Below are 22363 nucleotides of genomic sequence, written 5' to 3'. Positions count from 1 at the left end.
AGTTCTGAAGGTGAAAGGGGGTCAAACACAGTATTAATATGGTGTTCCTAATAATCCTTTAGGTGAGTGTACAATGCTTACTTGACTGAGTCAAAAGAGTTCACTGTTGTCCGCTTTATCCTTCACCATGTTGTTTACCTTCACTTAGCAGCATTTGTAGTAAATTACATAGGAAAGTTTGAGTAAATGCACTGAATAAAAAATGAAAGCATGCTCAGTGTTATTCAGTATACAGTGAAGTGTTGTGGTATTAAATGTCAGGAATCATGGAAACGTCTTTCCAGCCAGTTTGGATCGATTCTGAGCATCAATGGTGTGGATGAAATCTGTCATGACATCAGCCCATCAGATTTGTGAGCGTGTTTGGACGTTCTGTTCAGAGACAAAATCACTTTCTTTATCAAATATCTTTGAGCTTTAATGTTTAACAGCTGCCTTTAAAATCTGTAAATAACTTGATAAAGTCAAACCTGTCGAGTATCGAGAGGTCTTCAGGGTGAATCTCATAAAAACTTTCCAAGTTCATACATTACTTTGCTCTTGAATCAAAATGTATTTTGTATGCAAGATAAAGAAAAAAATATTTTCATGACAAGGATGACAGTGAAAAGAATGACAGGTTGTTTGCGTCTGAGGTTGCCAGATCTGTTATTAGTAAAACTGGCTTTAAGACAAACTACCTTTTTTAAGTATGTTTTGGCCTTTATAGCTTTATTTTTATATGAGAGAGAAGAGAGAACAGGGAGTCATATTAAATGAGGAACAGGAGTCGGGAAACCATATTTCAACGTACAACACGCTTGACGATGCTGTTGGAAAATCTGCCAGATATTAGGTAACATAAAATTGTGAATAAGAGTTTGAAAAATATACATGAATCACATTTTGTGGTAATGCAAAAAAGCGACTTGGATTATCTCCACTACGGTCCTAAATATAATTTCATATCTTCTTCATACAGCAGATGAGTTTTAAACATCACGATCAAAGTGTTGCTATGACAACACTGATAAGGTGACATATCAGGGCATAAGGCCTGCATTAATGAACCAATAAGATTGCAGCTTATACTGTACTGCCCGCGGGCACCAGGTTGCCCACACAGAGTCTGTGAGTTGCCCACCAAAGCACATTTTACCAATAGCCTCAATTTTATATTAGTTTGACTTAACATTTTAAGCAATTACAAAACATCAACAAGTAAAATCAAATCAACAAGTAAAAGAAGAGTAGACTATATCAAAAGAGAGTAGCCCTCTCTCATAAAAAGGTTGGAGACCCCTGATCTATACATATCACAGAACAAATTTAGTGTTGGGAGTTTTGATGGTGTTTTTGAATTTTGCATCGTCTCTATATTTATTTTTCCAACCCAAATGCAAAACAACTTAACTTTTTTGCAATAAGATGCAATATAAACAACTGTGCAACTAACTTTATATATATCTGAGACACCCCACAAATCTCACAGACCTTTTGACCAGACGGTTCATAATAAGTGTGCATCATATATTTAGGAACAGAACAATCCAACAATGTGTCTGGTTGAATAAAAACACTTCGGCTGAAGTCAAACCTCCCCAATGTTTCTGAGTTACGGTCAGCGTTGAAATTTCTAGTCTGAATTAAAACTCTGTGAAATCTTTGGTGTCTAGATTTTAAAACTCTCAAAGTTAAGTTAAGTTATATTGGGCATATTAAAAATTATTTATATATGATGGCAACATTGCCTGAAGCAGAAATTCCTCCTGGATTATATTATCATATGAACTTTATTGAAGCAATAAGGCATGAGGGGTCATACTGCATATTAGTTTTGGTAAACCATTCTCTTCAAATAATCAAAAATTGAAACAAACGCACTCCGTCCGAGGTGCAAGTCAAAAAGAATATATCCAAATATATAGCAAAAAAAAATTATTTCTCTTCAAGCACATGAAAAAATAGGTCATTGAAATTTGGCTCTCCTTATGATGTCATAAGGAGCTCTTATTATAATAATACCGCCCCTTAATCTGCACTATCCAACAACATCACTGCCATTTAGTGCAGAGAAAAGCACAATTGAGTTTTAATTGCAACAAACCACCATCATTGTGATCAGTGTTTGCATTTCATCAGCTCATTTGCATTTTAAAGGACACACCCAAAACGGCACATTTTTGCACACACCTACAAAGTGGCAATTTTAACATGCTATAATAAATTATTTATAGGGTATTTTGAGCTAAAACTTTACATATGTGCTCTGGGGACACCAAAGATTTATTTGACATCTTAAAAAAGTCTTGTGCCATGGTCCCTTTAAGGCTGCACATTGCTGGACTCATAAGTTTTGAAGATATCCATGCAATTCTGAAGCTTCTTGTATGACAAAAAATACTATTAAAAATATATAAAGTAAAAATATATTATTTCTTTGACCAAAAATATGTTTTAAATATATGATAAATACATTTTGTAGAAAGTTAAGTTTAATAAAATATGTTTGAAGTTGAAAATATATTTTGTTTTAACTTTCATATATTAATATCAGGGGCAACAAATATTTTACAACCCATATGAAAAGTTTGTATAAAAAGTATAAGTATAAAATAAGTATGTATATGTATAAATAAATGTGTAAAATATAAAATTATAAGTATATGTTCGCAATTGAAAATATATTTAATTCTAATCTTTTCCAACCTGTTATGTTTAAAGGTTTGTTACATAGAAAGTTTTTCTTCCAATGCAACATAAATGTCTTAAAATATATATATATATTTTTTAAATATTTAAAAATATACAAAAATGGCCCAAAAATATATTGGTAAAAATAAATTTTTGTAAACAATTCAAAATATATTTCAGTACATATATTTTTGGCTATTTTTTGTATATTTTGATTTTTTTTTTGCCGAATGGGTTTTCAGTCTCCTGCAGAGCTACCCAGTCTCACAAAATTATGTACCTATAGTCACGTAATTTTTTTTATTCTTTTTCGTGATCCTGTCATGAATTTTCCTGTTTTTCACGAATTTCTGTTAATGTGTCATTGTCACGTATTGGTTAATCCAGTGGTTCTCAAACCAGGGGGGCTGCGATATGGTGCCGGGGGGCCCCAGTTTTATGACATTTTTATAAAACACATTAATTTATCATGAATTCTGTGAAATTAAACCTAAAAAAAATAAGGCAGCACTACTTTGTATAATTTAATGTTTTGTTTAATTAAAATGTGAAATGTGAACAGTTTTTTGTCATAAATTTTCTTTGGGGGGGCCGCGAAGGAATGCACCGTACACAAAGGGGGCTGCAGGCTGAAAAAGTTTGAGAACCACTGGGTTAATCAACTGCTTTTTCCTATTTTCAAACCATTTTCACTTCGGTTTAGGGTTAGATTCAGTGTTTGCATTAGGATGTTACTTGAATATACAATTTTTTCTGATTTTTTTTTAATATTTTCTAAGTTTTAAAACATTGTCGCCTGGCATTAGGGTTAGAGTTAGAGTTGGGTTTGGGTAAGGATGTCATTTAATCTAACCCTAAACCGAAGTAAAAATGGTAAGAAAATAGGACAAAACAGTTGAGTAACCAATACGTGACAATGACACATAAACAGAAATTTTTATGATACAATCACGAAAAAAAAAGAAAATGTGTGACAGTATCATGAAAAAGAATTAAAAAAATTACGTGACTAAAGGTAGGTAATTTCGTGTGACTGGGCTGCCTGCACCGTTATTTCGTTATTTACCACTTATTTACGTTATTTAATCTCTTTAAAAATGCATCTGATGGACTTTATTTTATCATTGCACAAAACATTTGGTTTAGGATTAGATCTCAAAAAGACTGACAGGAGAAACGCAAAGCAGATGAGAAACACAAGGAACGTCAATAAATCTGAGTAAATCTGGAGCGTATCCTGCCTGTTAAAGGTGAAAAGGACACAAATCTTGTGAAATCAGTCCGTTACGTAATGTTGGACTCCACACAGAAGAAAAACTGGAGGAGTTTCACCCACATGAATGAACAGATGCATGTATGTCTGAAGATCGTGACTTCAACAGATGCTTTATGTGTTGACTTTAGACAACGGTGCATCTTAAATAACTCCACGGATAGTATATAAAGGAACACTCACTAGGAAAAAATTACATCAGATGTCACTATTTAGCTGGAAAATGGGAAATGTATTTATTTCAATGCTTTTATTTGCTATAGAATGTATGCATGCATAAACTGGACTAATTTGGAAATGTACACTATTATATTTCAATCATAAATAAACTCTATTATTATTTGTGTGTCTGAGTATTTTTAAGGCAGTTCATAAAAAAACAGTAGAAGCCATCATCTACCAGCAATCAAAAACTTCTGCTCCCATTTAAAAAAGTTGAAATATTTCTGCATTGCATTTTCATTTCCTGAATCTATAAATCCTGCGAACTGCATGTGCATAATGTTTAAAGTCAAATGTTGAGTCTGACCTTTAGTTACCCTACAGCTCTTCTCAAAGGACAGAGTTTATTAATGTGTGTGTGTGTGTGTGTGTGTGTGTGTGTGTGTGTGTGTGTGTGTGTGTGTGTGTGTGTGTGTGTGTGTGTGTGTGTGTGTGTGTGTGGTTTTACACTTACACGTCACTGTAAAGACCCCAGCACAGACCACAGGCCTAAATTCAACAGGCCGGATTGAAATGCTTGCGATGGGTTGAATCTGCTGGTTTAATCTTACAGGTCAAACCCACTTAGAAACACATGCATGAAGAGAGAGTCAGGTTTTTACGACGACAAAATTTATTGCATAAACTTTTATGATGTGCTGCGCTGATGGAAAACACAGTCAAGTGAACTTACAGCACAATTTCAGTGCACTATTTGAGCGGATGCTAATGTGTTTAATCATTATTTATAATAGTATTATGTGTGTTAGACATATTGGTAACACTTTACTTGAAGGGGTGTTCATAAGACTGACATTACATCTTCATAATCGTGACATGACATGACACATGCCATGAACATGAAGGACGTTTATGACAACTGTCATTTTTTTAATACAAAATGGCATTGTTTGAGATATCTTTGTTATGACAACTTGACATAAATCAAAACATCATAACTTAACTTGACATTAACAAGACAATAGTGCTCTGCAAAGATTAATCGCATACAAAATAAAAGTGATTTTTAGCATAATATATGAGTGTCTGCTGTGTGTAATTATTATGTATATATAAATACACACACATTCATGTATGTATTTAAGAAACATTTACATGTGAATATATATTTATTTATATTTTTATAAAATCTATATTATATATATATATACACATTTTTAAAAACTATACATCAATAATGTTTAAATACGTACATAATAATTACTCACAGCACACACACATTTATTATGCAAACATTAACTTTTATTTTGTATGCGATTAATCTTTGCCCAGTACTACAAGACAACATATCTGACCACTTTTTACCAGTGATACAAATTGAATTTGTCATTAAAATGTCATTAAGAGTAAATACTATGAAAAATAATTTTAAAACACTGTCATGAATATTCTTTAGTTCATAATGTTTTTTAAGTTTACTCCAGGTGTAAGAGAATAATAATAATAATAATAATAATAATAATAATAATAATAATAATAATAATAATAATAATAATAATAATAATAATAATAATATTGATCAACAATTAATAAAATTATATTCACCTAAAATTCACCTACATTTTTTTATTTTAATTTTTTTTATTTAATGTAATGTTATATTTTTTCTATGTCAGAAAATTTCCGAGCCCTCTGTGTTAGGAAGAACAAGTTCTGTTAGTTGTCAGGGTTTTTTTTATTTGTGGGGCACATACATAAAGTTAAGTATAATCTTTTGATTTGTCTGTTGCATTTTGTTATTTGATGCAGTATTAACACTTATTGACATTTTAATGACAAGTTCAATTTGTACCACTATAGTTGAGGTCAAGAAAAATATTCATGATGCTGTTATAAAACTATATGCAAGTGTATTATCACTTAATGAGATTTAAATGACATTTTAATATAATGTTTACCCATAAAGCTATAGGTAGTTTCTTAAGTTTGATCATTATTCTGCTATGTCATGTTTATGTCAGATTTATGACCAGTTATGATGTATTGGTTTATGTCAAGTTGTCTTAAACAATGTCATCTTTGCATTAAAAATGACATAATTGAGCAAATGACACATAATGACAATTGTCATAAACGTGCATAAAAAAAATCCATGTTCATGACACGTGTCATGTCATGATTATGAAAGTGTCATGTCAGTAAAGTGTAACCGAAATATTTCACCTTCATATATTTTTCCTAAACACAACTAAAAAAAGAACAAAATGAATATTAAGTTGATCTGCTCATGTCGGTCCCTTTATATCTTCACCTCATTTTCATTCTCTTCACTTTCTTGCCATTGTGAAAATAATCAAATAATATTTAATACGATGAAGTGCTTTATCCTTTTATAGAAATATTTTACAGACATTGCAGACACATTCATTTATTAAAGATTACAGAAAGTATTGCAGAACAGAAATAACCCAAATACATTTAGCAAAGCTCAAAGGGGCAATGTTGGTTGTGTTTTTATTGGATGCAGAAGTCCAAAAGGTTTTATATGGTACCCATCGTCTCCAGTCCAGACAGGCCAGGGTCTATATCAGATCTGTCGCTCTTACAAACGCTTATGAACTTAATGAACTCTGATTCCAGTCCAGATGATTCTGATATCAGAGAAGATCATTCTTTATAAAAACAAATAGTCCAATTAAATGAACATGCATCATATAATCATAATTCATGTCCACACCTGCACTGTGCTCTCCTGTAAAGCTCAGTGGTAAAGAATCATGTTAGCAATTCAAAAAGTCATGGGTTCAAACACACATACTGATACAAATGTACAGCTTGTAATGCATTGTAAGTTGTTTTAGATAAAAGCATCTGCCAAATGCAAATGTAAACAACACCTGTTATTACTAGAAAATCTACTGCATGCCACTTACAGCCAAAATCACTGCCATCAAACCCATCTTAAGAGGGTCATTTTGAATTGAAATGAATTGAAAACGATGTCTGTTGTGCATTTGGGTTGAGTTCTCAGAGAAGGGTTTGTTCACATCACCGATGCTAAATATGAGCAATTACAAGTGACCCATCCAGAACCAAACACTGACATGTCAAAGTTCCTGAGTTTCTAAATAAAAAGACATCATGTAGTCTTCTCACGAGATCTCAAAGCACCAGAGGAAACAATGCGATCCATCACGTTGTCATTCAAGCTCCTATACTTTAATTTGTTACTGGGGTTGAGTTTAGATGTTTGTTCTGCTAAGTTGTCGTGTGAACGTGTTTGTTTCTGTATATTTAAATAAATCATAAACAGAACAGAGCATTGAGACTTTAAATAGCAGACGTCTGCCACAGTTCACTTAAAGAAACATTTTACCCAGGAGATAACCGGGTGGTCTGGGGTTGGAAAACACATCACTTTCTCCAAATGGACATGCAAGAACAAAATGACCTGAGATCAGATTTAGGATGCAACCAAATAAATGTATGACACTGTAAACTTCAATAATATAAAAGACATTTATAACAAGCAGTGGTGTATCACAAACCAACATGACATTCAGTACTGTTGGGATTTACTTTATTAAAATCATGAGCCCCAACATTTTCAAGATAAGACAATAAGGTTTAATCATTTGTTTATAATGTCATCATGTATGTTATTAAAAGGCATGTTTATATTTAATTTTTGTGTCATATTAAACTGTAGCTGTCAAAATGATTTGCAGCATCTGGGTTACCATGTGTTATTAGTTTTAAGCCGTTGTTATCTGGGCAAAACAAACATGCAAATGTCACAACAGGCCAATCAGAATCAAGCATTCCAATGATCTGTGTAATAATGCATTTTAACATGACAAAATGATTAAAAATAAATCAGGAAAATATATCTTTAATCCTGTATCTCAATTTGAATTATGTTTTTATTTATTTATTTATTTGTTTATTTTATTTGTTCATTTATTTATCTATTTATCTATTTACTTATTTATTTACTTATTTATTTTATTTATTTATTTGTATTTATCTATTTACTTGGTTACTTATTTATTTATTTATTTATTTATTTTGTTTACTTTATTTAATTATTTATTTATTTTGTTTACTTTATTTTATTATTTATTTATTTTATTTATTTATTCATTCATTTATTTATCTATTCATTTATCTGTTTATCTATTCATTTATTTGTTTATCTATTCATTAATTTATTTATCTATTCATTTATCTGTTTATCTATTCATTTATTTGTTTATCTATTCATTTATTTGTTTCTCTATTCATTTATTTATTCATTTATTTATTTATCTATTCATTTATTTATTTCATATTTTACTGTTGTAATAACCTAATATATTTTTTTGTTTTTTATTTGTAAATTGAAATTTACAATATAGGCTTTTACTTTTGGTTTTTTTCATGTAATTTTTTTTGTAGCAAAATAAGTATTTAGTTATGTATCTGTATTGTTTCTGATTTAGTCTTTTTTTTTCATTGTATTTTTGTATTTCTGATATTAAAAAGCAATTGTATCATAAAATATTATCTTTAGTTTCAACTATAAGAAAAATAATCAGTATTTAAAGCTGCAATACATAACTTTTGCCTCTGTCTTCATCTCTGCTTGAAACATAAAACTGTTTGTTTTACACAAATCAAAAGACATGTCCTGTGTAATCTGACCTGACAACTCAAAATATAAATCATTAGTATAAGCTTACTGTGGTGAATCATAGTAAGGTGTGCAGACTTGCTTGTTTACTTGCTCAATAACTGACTTAGTTTATTTTAAACCGAAAATAAGTTTGGATTGCGGCTTTAAACGATGAATATCTTAGCGAGCAATAGTTTAAAATAACCTCCTGATGTTCTCGTAAATGTTGATTAGCTGTTATTTGGTCTGGGATTGAAAGGTCAAGGTTTGGAGATACTGCGAGAGATGTCCACAATATCCCATGAGTCATAATCAGAGGCTACTTTCACATGACATTCAACTTTAAATGTTATTTCTCTGTTTTAGGGGTACAACATCTTCCCCCGGACCGCCATTTAAGAACTGGTAGGGGGTTTCACGGAGTATTTTGCTTGGAGCTTGTTCATGGAAATCAGTTTGCTCTCTAAACCTCAGTACATGCTCATCAAGTTGTATTGAAAATGACATTGTATTTTATATAGAATATACCCAACATGGCTTCAGGGTTTCAATCAATCTCTTTTGAGTAGAAATCTGTCAATGTGGGTTTAAAATATAGACTTGGAATTTGTTCACATCTCTGTGTGATTACCTATAAAAATATAAATGTGTATTAATATTTGCTCTGGTCTGAACACAAGATCCCATGAGCTCTTAAAACTAATGCTCCCAAAATCATAATCTATCAACATCAAAGAAATGTTTTACATACTGTGCGGATGCATTACTGAAATTCCACCCGTGGACTTTGTTTTGCACCCCTTCAAGGCAAAAGTATGTAATTTTGACTTTTCCTGAAGTTAATGGCATGCAAGATACTTTATACAAACCACTTCAAAACAAAAGTCATTCAAACAAATGGCTCAAAACGTTAAAGCTTTAGGTGCATTTAACATTTGCAGATGACATTTTATAATGCAATGACATTCAAGCACTTTTGAGAGAAATGCCTTAAACCCACATCAAGAAAATCAGTAAAAACAAAAAGGTTGTGTTGTGTAAAAGATCTTACGTCTCTGTTTCATGTGCCACACTGCGATCATTCTCAGCTCGCAAGAGAGATTTATCAATTTAATCCTCTTCATTATTTTAAATATTTGTGCTGTGCATGTCTTTAGATCATAGATCACATGATAAATCTACAATCAGTACGCTGTTGGTTTAGCTTTGAAATGTAATCTTATTTATTTAGTGCCATCCAAACGTTCAACTGACATCATGTCCAAACTATAAAAACCCATATTTTCCATAATGCTTTTCATCTGGATCATTTCAACATGCAGCTTTTTAATGTCAGCTGTCAGACACCGTGTTATGTAAGTTTTTATATGCATATGTATGTGCACTTCTTATGCAAGACTCTCTGTTTTTAAAGGACAATTATATCTTTATTTTGTTTGCAAATCCATGGCACGAAGAGGGCAATCTAATCTATATTTATATTCGTGCATATTTGTCTATAAAACTAAAGTCGGTCATTTGTGGGTTTATGGCTCATAAAAGTTGACTGATTTTGTAGGTCACCTAATAAACTTAAGCAGTTGTCTTCCAGATTTGAAAAGGATGTTTTTCTGGTTCTTTGATATGATACGCAGTTAAAATACTTCAACCAAATAATCTGTGCTTGATTTCCAAGTGATTCTTTTATACCTGGCAAGCTGAATTTGGTTTAGTCTTCTCTTGAGAATGTAATTCTTTCCAGATATGCATTGCAGTTGATTGCATATAACGTTATCAAATGTATTTTTAACCTGAAGTGATGTTGGATTTATCCTCAAGTCAAACATCAGGAACTGATTTATTCAGATTCAGACTTCCCATCATCTCCAGTCTGTAACCACAAGATGTGCTGGGAATAAAGCTGTGTCTGTATCTTTATGTGTCCCTAGCTGTTTCTGATGGGAAGTTTTGGGTTGTTTTGACAGACAGTGAAATGTGTTGGCAATGATTTATATTTGGGTCTCACAGCATCTCTGCTGGAGTCTGACTGTGGTTTAATGAAGTGTCAGCGGGACAGTCACAGGGCTCGATCAATGAGATGTTAAAGCAACACAGTGACGTATTAGCAATAATCTGATGTTATTAAGAGACCTTGTTGTGCAAGTTGGATTTTACTTCTTCCAGAATGAATCTTTCTGAAAGAAAATGTCTGGGTCATATCAGCCTGATCTCACAGGGATTTACGTATTTTATGAGTTGGCTAATTCGTATTAATTCTCACACAGTGAATCGTACAGATATGTATGATTTTTTTTAGGGGGAAAAATAATGAAAAAAATCCACCCCTAACCCCACATCACAAAGACAAATGATTATTATGGTCGTACAAACTGGCACCACCTCATAAAATGCAGATTAGGATTTTTTTGCACAAAAATAATGCACATTTGTGCTGGACATCATAATAAATTGAATTATTTAGATCAGAATCAATGGGTATAAATATATCATTTTGTCTTATAAAACACCTGATGATCACATTGACACTTCAACTGGCCTTTAATTTATTAAATCTTAATAAATAAAATTGCAAATGGGTTTCTTACGGATTGAGTTTATCAGATGTTGACAGTATCTGCGTGTAGCACTATTGGGTAAAGATCGTGAGTGAACTTTTAATATTGTTGTGAACAATGGGGGAGACTTGAAGTCAGAAATGTTGAGATTCACCTCACTACTGGATTGATCATTAAAATTGACTCCGAACTCCTCATGTCGTGATGTTAGAAAGACAGAGAGAGAGTTTTTAACAAGCACAGAGAAGGTGTCAGAAACAAAAAAGAAAACCAGACAAGAAAGTTGGAGCTGAAATCAAACATGTTGCAAAATACTGCCAGTAAAGAGTCATTTAATGCTATTAGTTCATTTCATAATAATGCCATTAATTCGTTTAAATCTTTGCCAGCTGCCGAGTGTCTGTCTCAACTGTGTGCCCATCTATGGTCATCTAGTGGTACCAGATGGATGTGGAGAAATAATGACACGGCCTGTATCTTCCTTTTTATTTACTAAGACATGCACTAAAGGCAATACTTCAATAAAGTGCAAAATAGAGACCTGTAAATGATCTCTATATATACCATTTCACACAAAAACAATTTATGCTATCAATGTCTCTATTTCAACGCTTTCCTCACCATTGACGAGTTATCTGTGTGCTTACTGACGCGTTATCTCATCAATTAAGAAAACATTTCCTTGCCGATGACGCTTTCCTGCCAATGAGTTTTTATGGTAATCTGTAATTCTGCTATTATCCACTAGATGTCGCTCTTACCCAATTTATAAAAACTGAAGCAAAAACTAATTTAACAACATTTTAGGGTGTTTTCACATATACACTGTTTAGGTCGGCCCAAATGACGTGTCGCTCCAAGTACGGTGCGTTTGGGTCTGTGTCAACACAACCGCCGCACTCGGGTGCGCACTAAACGGCCGCTCCGAGACCGCTCTAAACTGGTGGTCTCGGAGCGGCTGTCGCCGAACTCTGGTGCGACCCACCTGTGGTGTGAACACTGCCAGACCTCGGGCCGAACCAAATACAGGAAGTTCTCCACATGTTTGAGCCACTGGGCTTCCGTTGTGACGTGAGCCGGGTGTTATATTGTTGGTTAACAACAAACAAGCCAATCCTGGTCCGTTGCATAGAGATTCGCTGTCTCCTTTACGCTTGAGCTGATGATTTTATAAATGCATAGCTGTCCTCCACACACAAATAGAAACATTACGGGCTTTTTGGCAAACGGCTCCGTGAGAAAGGCTTTAATAGAACAGCTACGCAATTTCGCGTTAAAGCAAAGAAACTTTGCAAAGACGTGCATCGTTTATCTCCACATTTTGATAGCTGCGCTCTCCCTGTCAGGCTGGTTGTCATGGAAACGTGGGGGTGGTCATGAGACGGTAAGAGCTGTCAGAGACCAATGACAGCGCTGACCGTTGTCACATGGTGTACGGTGCGGCATTTCGAATAAAGTAAAAAATATATATATGTGAACACGGACCGCACTAACTGAAAAATGATACAATGTATTTTGGTGCGCTTCGAGGCCGCACCACGGTGCGCACCAACATATGTGAAAACAACCTTAAACTCTGTATGTTTTGATAATCGTTCTGAATCTGATCTCAAACAAAATTCCTTTACAAAAATGCAATTATTTCAGCTTTTTGCTCAAAATTTTTTTTTTTTAAGAAATCTACCTACACTCACCTAAAGGATTATTAGGAACACCATACTAATACTGTGTTTGACCCCCTTTCACCTTCAGAACTGCCTTATTTCTATGCAGCATTGATTCAACAAGGTGCTGAAAGCATTCTTTAGAAATGTCGGCCCATATTGATAGGATAGCATCTTGAAGTTGATGGAGATTTGTGGGATGCACATCAAGGGCACGAAGCTCCCATTCAACCACATCCCAAAGATGCTCTATTGGGTTGAGATCTGGTGACTGTGGGGGTCATTTAAGTACAGTGAACTGTCATGTTCAAGAAACCAATTTGAAATTATTCAAGCTTTGTGACATGGTGCATTATCCTGCTGGAAGTAGCCATCAGAGGATGAGTACATGGTGGTGTCACGGTTGGTCTAAACCGGATAATGGAAAATAACAGAAGATGAACCCAAACGCAAGATGTATGAAAATATAACTATTTATTAACAGAAACTAAAACACCCACGAGGGGGTAAAAACAGAAAGAAACAGAAACACTGTGTTGGAACACAAAATAAACAGAACACGAGAAAAACTCGGATATGAAAACTGGTAACACATAAACACAGCAAACTACAAACATCAAACAACGCACGCACCCCACACAGAGAACACAAGGGCATTATAAAGACACCACATCAATGGGGAACAGGTGAACATAATTAATCACTTAAGACATGATTACATAAGGGAGTAGGGTAAAAGTGACAAGACCCTGGGAATACGTGTTACACATACATGATCTGAATACCCACGTATTCCCACATAAAACAATGCTGCCCTGGTCCTGCCCTCTGGATAATAACCAAGGTCAGGCAAGACCATGACAGCCACAAAACACTGGGAACACGTGTCACACAGATATGATGTGAACACACGTGTTCCCACATACACACACTGCTGCCCTGACCTTGCCCACAGAACATAGACCTGATCTACACTAAGGTCTGGCAAGATCACGACAGCAACAAGACACCGGGAACATGTGGCAGCCACACACAGAATGTGACCCCACATGTCCCCACACAGAACATGATACTGCCACGGTCCCGTCAGATGCACTCAGACCTACATCTAGCACGGATGTCTGACAGGACCATGACAGGTGGTCATAAAGGAATGAACATGGTCAGAAACAATGCTCAGGTAGGCTGTGGCATTTAAACGATGCTCAATTGGCACTGAGGGGCATAAAGTGTGCCAAGAAAACATCCCCCACACCATAACACCACCACCACCAGCATGCACAGTGGTAACAAGGCATGATAGATCCATGTTCTCATTCTGTTCACGCCAAATTCTGACTCTACCATCTGAATGTCTCAACAGAAATCGAGACTCATCAGACCAGGCAACATTTTTCCAGTCTTCAAATGTTCAAATTGTAGCCTCTTTTTCTTATTTGTAGTGGAGATGAGTGGTACCCGGTGGGGTCTTCTGCTGTTGTAGCCCATCCGCCTCAAGGTTGTGCGTGTTGTGGCTTCAAAAATGCTTTGCTGCATACCTCGGTTGTAACGAGTGGTTATTTCAGTCAAAGTTGCTCTTCTATCAGCTTGAATCATTCGGCTCATTCTCCTCTGACCTCTAACATCAACAAGACATTTTCACCCACATGACTGCAGCATACTGGATGTTTTTCTCTTTTCACACCATTCTTTGTAAACCCTAGAAATGGTTGTGCGTGAAAATCCCATTAACTGAGCACATTGTGAAATATTCAGACTGGCCCGTCTGGCACCAACAACCATGCCACGCTCAAAATTGCTTAAATCACCTTTCTTTCCCATTCTGACATTCCGTTTGGAGTTTAGGAGATTGTCTTGACCAGGACCACACCCCTAAATGCATTGAAGTAACTGCCATGTGATTGGTTGACTAGATAATTGCATTAATAAAAAAATTTAACAGGTGTTCCTAATAATCCTTTAGGTGAGTGTATATTTGAAAGGAGATGGTTTGTTCTTTCACTGGATATATTTGTATGTTTATATTTACAAGATCTTTTGTCTGAAGGGCATTTTGTGAAACTCTTGTGAAAATCACAAAAAATGCTGGCGGGCAACTTTTTAAAAAAAAAGTCTGGCGTGAAATAAATTAATCTCGTATATTGTTTGCTGTTGTTGCCTTCTGTTTATAGTGTTTGTGTGCTCATAGACAGATAAATAAATGAATGCAGAGGTTTTCTCATTCATAAGACTTTCCCTCATTGTCCCCCTCATCCTCTCTCTCTCTCTCTCTAGTGTGGTTTTTTTTTCCAGTCTTTTCATATTTCCTTTTGTCAACAACCTAAAAATGTGCCTTATACGGCAACTAAAATCTAAGTAAACCGGTTTTAGTCAATTCTAAATATGATTTAATATGATATGATAACATTGATCATATTTAATGATAATATTAACACGAGTACCTACATGAGGTTCCACCAATGATGTGAAGAAAAAACCCTGATCTTATTTGATAATCTGGAGCTTATTTGAAACAACACATTTGTTTTTTATTATTTTGAGAGTAACAGAAGAAATTAATCCTGTTTTAAGACCAATCATTTTTTACTAACATTATTATTATTATTATTATTATTATTTAATATGAATATATTTGTGACCCGACGGTGACCCGGATATTTTCTTAGCAGGTTCATAAGGTTCATTGTTGTTTTAATGTTCTGTACTATGTGGGAAGTGTCAAGGCTGTAGATCCCTATAGTGCGTGCCAGTAACATAACGCAGACTTATAGGTCTTGTCTACAGTACATTATGTCTCTTCTGTAGGGGGGGCGGGGGGTTTGTAAGACTGAATTCAGCTGTTAAACGCTGGTGGGTTTGGCTCTGCGCGAATTACGCACAGTGAGTGAAATCTGAGGCGGGTTTATAAAGCTTGCTTACTTTGAGCACAACCAGACACAGTTGAGGAGAGACATTTGTAAATGTTTGGACACTCTTATGGTCTTCACATCTTTTCATGTGTCAAATGCTAAATATTTATCACAGACTTTGTTTTCTTTACAGGCAAACAATTATGATGGTTCCGTACAAAGAAGCGCGCTTCTGGACAATGGAGTCTCCATTTACGCACGGGAAAAGCGCATCGATTTAAACACACCGGACCGCTGTTATTTGTGGTTTGTGGTTTGCAATGGATCACCCTAACAATACATCTCAACCCTTCAATTCCACCGACCCGTTCGGTCGGGACGAAGAAGTCGCCAAAATCGAGATCGCGGTACTAAGCATCACCTTCGCGGTCGCGGTCATCGGCAATTGCAGCGTCTTGGTGGCCATACACAACACCAAGAAAAAGACTTCACGCATGCATCTGTTCATTAAACACCTCAGCCTGGCCGATCTGGTAGTGGCTTTTTTCCAAGTCCTCCCACAGCTGTGCTGGGAAATCACTTTCCGTTTCTACGGCCCGGATTTTCTGTGCCGGATCGTGAAACACCTGCAAGTGATGGGTATGTTCGCCTCCACGTACATGATGGTCATGATGACCCTGGACCGATACATCGCCATCTGTCACCCTCTAAAGACCCTCCAGCAGTCCACCAGGAGGTCTCGCATCATGATTGGTGGCACATGGATCGGCAGTCTGGTCCTCAGCCTCCCCCAGTACTTTATCTTCTCCCTCAGTGAGATCAAGAAGGACTCGGAGGTTTACGACTGCTGGGCGCACTTTATCCAGCCGTGGGGAGTTCAAGCCTACATCACCTGGATCACCGTGGGAATTTTCCTGGTGCCAGTCATTATATTAATGACATGTTATGGATTTATATGTCACAGCATCCGGAAAAACATCAGATATAAAACCAAAAAGACATCAGGTGATGGCGCATGTAAGAACGGATTGGTGGGGAAGAACTCGGTCAGTAGTGTGTCCACTATATCCAGAGCCAAGTTAAGAACTGTTAAAATGACTTTTGTGATCGTCTTGGCTTATATCATCTGCTGGGCTCCGTTTTTCACCGTACAGATGTGGTCTGTCTGGGATAAAAGCTTCAAATGGGATGGTGAGCCATTTGCTCAAAAATATCCAATGTGTTGCGGTCATTAATAACAGTCTGATGTGTATTCAAATAGCAGACTTTACTCACATAATTTAGACAAATGTATCACTTTCTTAACAAATAATAACCTACTTAATGTGCAATCAAACAATATAGGACATTTTTGATCTGTCATATTCATATGGTGACGTGGTGACCCTTAAAACAACAGAAGATGCATACAGAGACACATTCCAGATGAGAAGAAAAATACACAATACATAAACACACATATATTCTGTACAAAATGAAGACATAAATAAAAAGCAAATGCGTAAAACAGTCAAAGCATAGTGTAATATGCAAAATAAGGGTAACAGAAAAGACCAAAAAACGCATGCACTTATGCATTATATTTTTTTAACAAATCGTACTGAAATGCATACATAATATTTGTTTGTACATTAGCTTCTAATTTGTTAAACATTTCATCAGTTTTTTATTGTAGCACACATCACAAATCAGCAACATGGTCTATATCTAGCAATGGCTTAGCAATATTATAGCAATATAAGAATGATTTTATAAATGTATAAATCTTAATAAAGAAGTATTTAGGCAACTTGAACAATAACTTTATTTTAAATCAATGTTTATTATTATAAGGTGCTAATGCAATGAAATATATATATTTTTTAAATGCTTATGAAGATCATTTCAGATATGAATTAAAGGACAACAGGTTGTAGTATTTTTAATGTGTTTGACTGCATCTCCTTTCAGCTGATTTATAAAAATGCATTATTATAAAAAAATATTCAAACATACTACTATATTATTAAAAATGCATTTTTAATTTATATGGCCCATGCACAGATGAAATGAGTTTTATTAGAGATTCACACCTCTGCCTTCACACCTGACGCAGCAACCATTTGCATCTGCTTGCGTGTTTAGTATAAAAATGACCGTACAGCCCCTCCTGGTTTATTGCTTTACTAAATAATTTTTCCACGTGTTTTCTGTAGATTCTGAGAATACGGCCGTTACTCTGTCAGCATTGCTGGCCAGTCTCAACAGCTGCTGTAACCCCTGGATCTACATGATCTTCAGTGGACATCTCCTGCAGGACTTCGCTCACTGCTTCCCCTGCGGCCACAAAATCCAGCAGAGCTTCAGGAAAGAGGATTCGGACAGCAGCATCCGGAGAACCACGCTGCTCACTAAAATCACCAACCGCAGCCCCACCTGCAGTTCATCAACCTGGAAGGAACTCGACCACTCGCCAAAATCTGACAGATCACCTCAGACGCTGACGTAACGCTTTATTAAATGTCTTTTTGGGAGAAGCACAACGTGGCCGCAGGTTTACAGTGTTTTATTAAACACTTCCTGTATTGGATGCCGATCGATCAGGACTGAGTTTCACACAGTGCCAGAGGAAAAAGTTATTGCTTTGAGGTTTCTCTTTTATTACTTATGAGACTTTGGTTCATCTACATTTCGGATGTTATCTTAAGAGACACTGATTGCTGTCATGCAATAAGAATGTAGAGCTATAAAATCAATGTGCTCAGGTCGGCTGTTCTTCTCTTTGGGCAAATCTAAATCTTTTAGACGTTTAGTCATGACTGCGTATAGCACAGGATCTCACAGCTTACTCATGCATGTTTTTGGGAAATGGTCATAACACAATAAATCTCTAAAGGGACTATGGCACAATAGTAGTGTAGTTTTCCTGTGATAAGAGTCCACGACTGAAATGTGATTGATTTTGACTTCAGGACTTTGGTCTCCTGAAGTAAACCAAACACAAGAAACAAAGCCAAGATAAAGACGCACAGTCACTGCAACCAAAATATATCCATTTCACAAAAAATGATGAATGTTGTTCTAAATGAAACATAGGAAAGTGTCTGCTTTATCAAATGTGTGGCACAAAACCTGCTGGGCATGGTTACCTTTTTCTGGCAGTCTGACACAGTTACTGCAAATCTGGTTTTGCATCAGGATAAAGATTTAAGTTTTCATCAAACAGCATACAACACCGTGCTATAACTGTTTATCACCCCCAAAATAAACCAAAATGTCATTAAACATAAACTTTATTCGCAATCGTGCCGATTGGCTGCACGGTTTGGATTGAAATCTAAAGAGATGAAAAGCATTTTAATCCTCTGCTATCCTAACTACACTGTAAAAATATGTTAAAACAACTTGCTTCAAAGTCAATTTAACCTGTGATAAGTTGACATGGCTTAAAACAAGTTGAAATTGTTTAACTCATTTGCCGCCAGACTTTTTTTATTAAAGTTGCCTGCCAGCATTTTTTGTAATTTTCACAAAAGTTTCAGAAAATGCATTCCAGAAAAATGTTCTTCTAAAAAATATATAAACATACAAATATATCAAATGAAAGAATAGACCCAAACAAACAATAAACAAACAAACTGGGAAAAAACATTTCTCTGCTTATAAACATGGGTATTTTCTTTAGCAAAAGGAATTTTGTTAGAGATCAGATACAGAATGATTATCAAAACATACACAGAGTTTAAAATTATAAAAAAATTGCTTCAGTTTTTTTAAATAAATTTAGTAAGTCATCTAGTGCAGTGGTTCTCAAACTGGGGGCCGCGAGATGGTGCCAGGGGGGCCCCAGTTTTATGACATTTCATAAAACACATTAATTTATCATGAATTCTGTGTAATTAAACCTAAAAAAAATAAGGCTACTAACCAACAGCACTACTTTGTATACTTTAATATGTTTTGTCTTATTAAATGTTACGTTTTAGAACAAATTTGTTATAAAAAAAATTTGGGGGGCCGCGAAGGAATGCACCGTATACAAGGGGGGCCGCACGCTGAAAAAGTTTGAGAACCACTGATCTAGTGGATAATCACGGTATTACAGATTAACAAAACTCATCAGGAACACATTTTTTAATGCAAATGTTTTTTCTTAATTGATGAGATAACTTGTCAATAGCAGGGAAAGAGTTAACTTAATTGTTTAGTTAAAGTAACATAAAAATATATGTTGATTTGACAAAAATGCTGCATTTTTTACAGTGTATGCAGGATTAAAGGTGCAGTGTGTAGATTTTAGTGGTGAGGTTGCGTATTGCACCCCTCCCTTTCAAAGCACATAGAGAATAAGGTAGCCATAACAGGACAAACCAAGCGTGCTGCACAAGCCCTGAAAAGTGAAGCCAAAACGTCTCGATCGCCCCCCCAGTGACAGGTCCCAGTATAGGTCATAAACCCCGCCTCCCCATGTTACTCAATGGGACTTGAGACCAACTAAATTATTTAATTACACTTCAATTATCTTTTTTACGAAGCTGGTTTCTGTCATTAACTGTAGTTTTTATCACGCTGATGTTTATTCAATTGTTTGTTTTTAAAATAAGTTTGTTTTTAGTTACTTATTTAATAATATAAAAACGAAGGTGTCATGTCATGATTGACAGCTGTGATATCGTGTGATATGCGCATTCTGCGAGAGCGAGGGCGGGGTCTTGATTTCGCGGCTTTACTTCCTGCTCACTACTGCGCAGGACTGGTCCCGAAATCGCTACTGTGCAGACTCAAGATGTCAGCGCCGTATCGGGACACTGGCGGATTCACTTTTCACCAATGGAAGAGAGAACAGGCGTCGTCCATCTTTTTTTTTTACAGTCTATGGGACAAACATGTCATTGTCTGAGACAATATAGTGAGGAATGCCCTCTGTTGAACAGTTTGTCTATTTAGGGCTTCTGTAGAAACATGACGGTGACTTCCATGTAGGGGGAATGAAGATAAAAACATTTCATTCTAAGGTAATAAAAACAATACAGTTCATTTTGTTAGGTCTTTATACACCACTGATCATATAGTTATGTAGATTATATTGCATTTCTGTCAAATGATTTTTCTAAAATGTACACACTGCACCTTTAAATGTTTAGTTGTGTTTAATTGTATTGTTTATCAGGACAGACCTGTAGAGAATCACTGCTATATATATATGAATGTTTGCTATTTTGTCGGGTCTGTACTTTATTCAGGGTTCAGTTTATGTACATACTAAAATATTCTAGGAATGAAATCTGTTTTGGTGTGAGTACAACATTGTAAATACACGCACAACTGTACCATTGTTTTCTTGATCAATATCAGATGGTCTCTATTTGTTTGTGTTTGTGAAATATTATTAAGAACTTGATATGCTCTGCATTGCTGACGTCCAACTTTAAATATGCTGCACGTCTTACAAATGTCTCGGTGTATCGATGTGCCAAATCCAATAAATCAAACCTTCAAGAATTGTTAGTGCTGGACCTGCGCTCTGTTTTTACAACCAACATGTGAATTTCTACTTTATATCATTCAAATGCAACAATTTCTTATAGGAGTCATTTTACATTTAGCACAGGTTTTGCCAAAATACCAAAGTTAAAAAGTAATTTTCTAAAACATTTTGAATTGATAGTTTGATTGTTTTTTATTTCAACAACTAGAAAAATTAAACAGTGCTTTTTTAATTGTAAAATTTGCTACCATGCTTGATACGTTACACACTGACGTTGAGCAAAGACCTCCACTAATTACTTACATGGTATGTTTTTTTTAAGGGAAGTAATATGTTTTCTCTGCAAGGACAAAACGTTCTGGTACAAAACAATGCTTCATTCCACAACATTTAACATAGGAATGCTCTTGAGTTGTACAATGCAAACGTCTAGGACTCTTTCCAATCATCCCATAATATCTCAAGAGTTTCCTGTTTCTTACAGACGCACACATCCGTTCTCCTAAATGACCCAGTGAGCTCAGAGATAAGACAGCTGTGCTCTGTTTGTGTGTTATATACATTAACACATTTGCATGTTTCCATGGTAACTTTCTCTTTTTGCCAAATTTGACCTTCATGTATTCCAGATCCCCACCAGAAGGTCCCAGTGGATCAGGAATATTAACGGCACAGACTGGATTTAAAACGTATTTAAAGGTGCAGTGTGTAGATTGTAGCGGCATCTAGTGGTGAGATTGCGCATTGCAACCAACGGTTCAGCCCACTGCTCACCCCTCGCTTTTGAAACGCATAGAGAAGCTACAGTAGCCGCCACCAGAAAAACATGTCATCATTGGAGACAAAAATGTTTATGGGCTTCTGTAGAAACGTGGTGGCACAAAATGGCGACTTCCATGTAAGGGGACCCTCATTCATGTAGATAAAAACGTCTCATTCTAAGGTAATGAAAACAAAATGATTCATTATAAAAAGGTCTTTATGCACCCATGATAATGTAGTTTTGTATATTATATTGCATTTTCGTCAAGAGATCCTTCTAAAAATTACACACTGCACCTTTAAA

The 22363-nt window shown here is 35.4% G+C and overlaps 1 protein-coding gene across 1 annotated transcript; it reads left to right on the top strand.

Annotated features, from left to right (window-relative positions):
- The first annotated feature begins 15900 nt into the window (after positions 1-15900).
- avpr1aa (arginine vasopressin receptor 1Aa) lies at positions 15901-21313 on the top strand. The gene is made up of 2 exons (XM_055192892.2): positions 15901-17021; positions 18026-21313. Exons 1-2 carry the CDS (start codon positions 16151-16153, stop codon positions 18316-18318), a joined length of 1164 nt encoding a protein of 387 aa, XP_055048867.1. The 5' UTR covers positions 15901-16150; the 3' UTR covers positions 18319-21313.
- The last annotated feature ends 1050 nt before the right edge of the window (positions 21314-22363 follow it).

This window comes from Misgurnus anguillicaudatus, chromosome 6 (genome assembly GCF_027580225.2).
Source record: "Misgurnus anguillicaudatus chromosome 6, ASM2758022v2, whole genome shotgun sequence".
NCBI lineage: Eukaryota > Metazoa > Chordata > Actinopteri > Cypriniformes > Cobitidae > Misgurnus > Misgurnus anguillicaudatus.
This window is presented reverse-complemented; position numbering and strand designations above follow the sequence as displayed.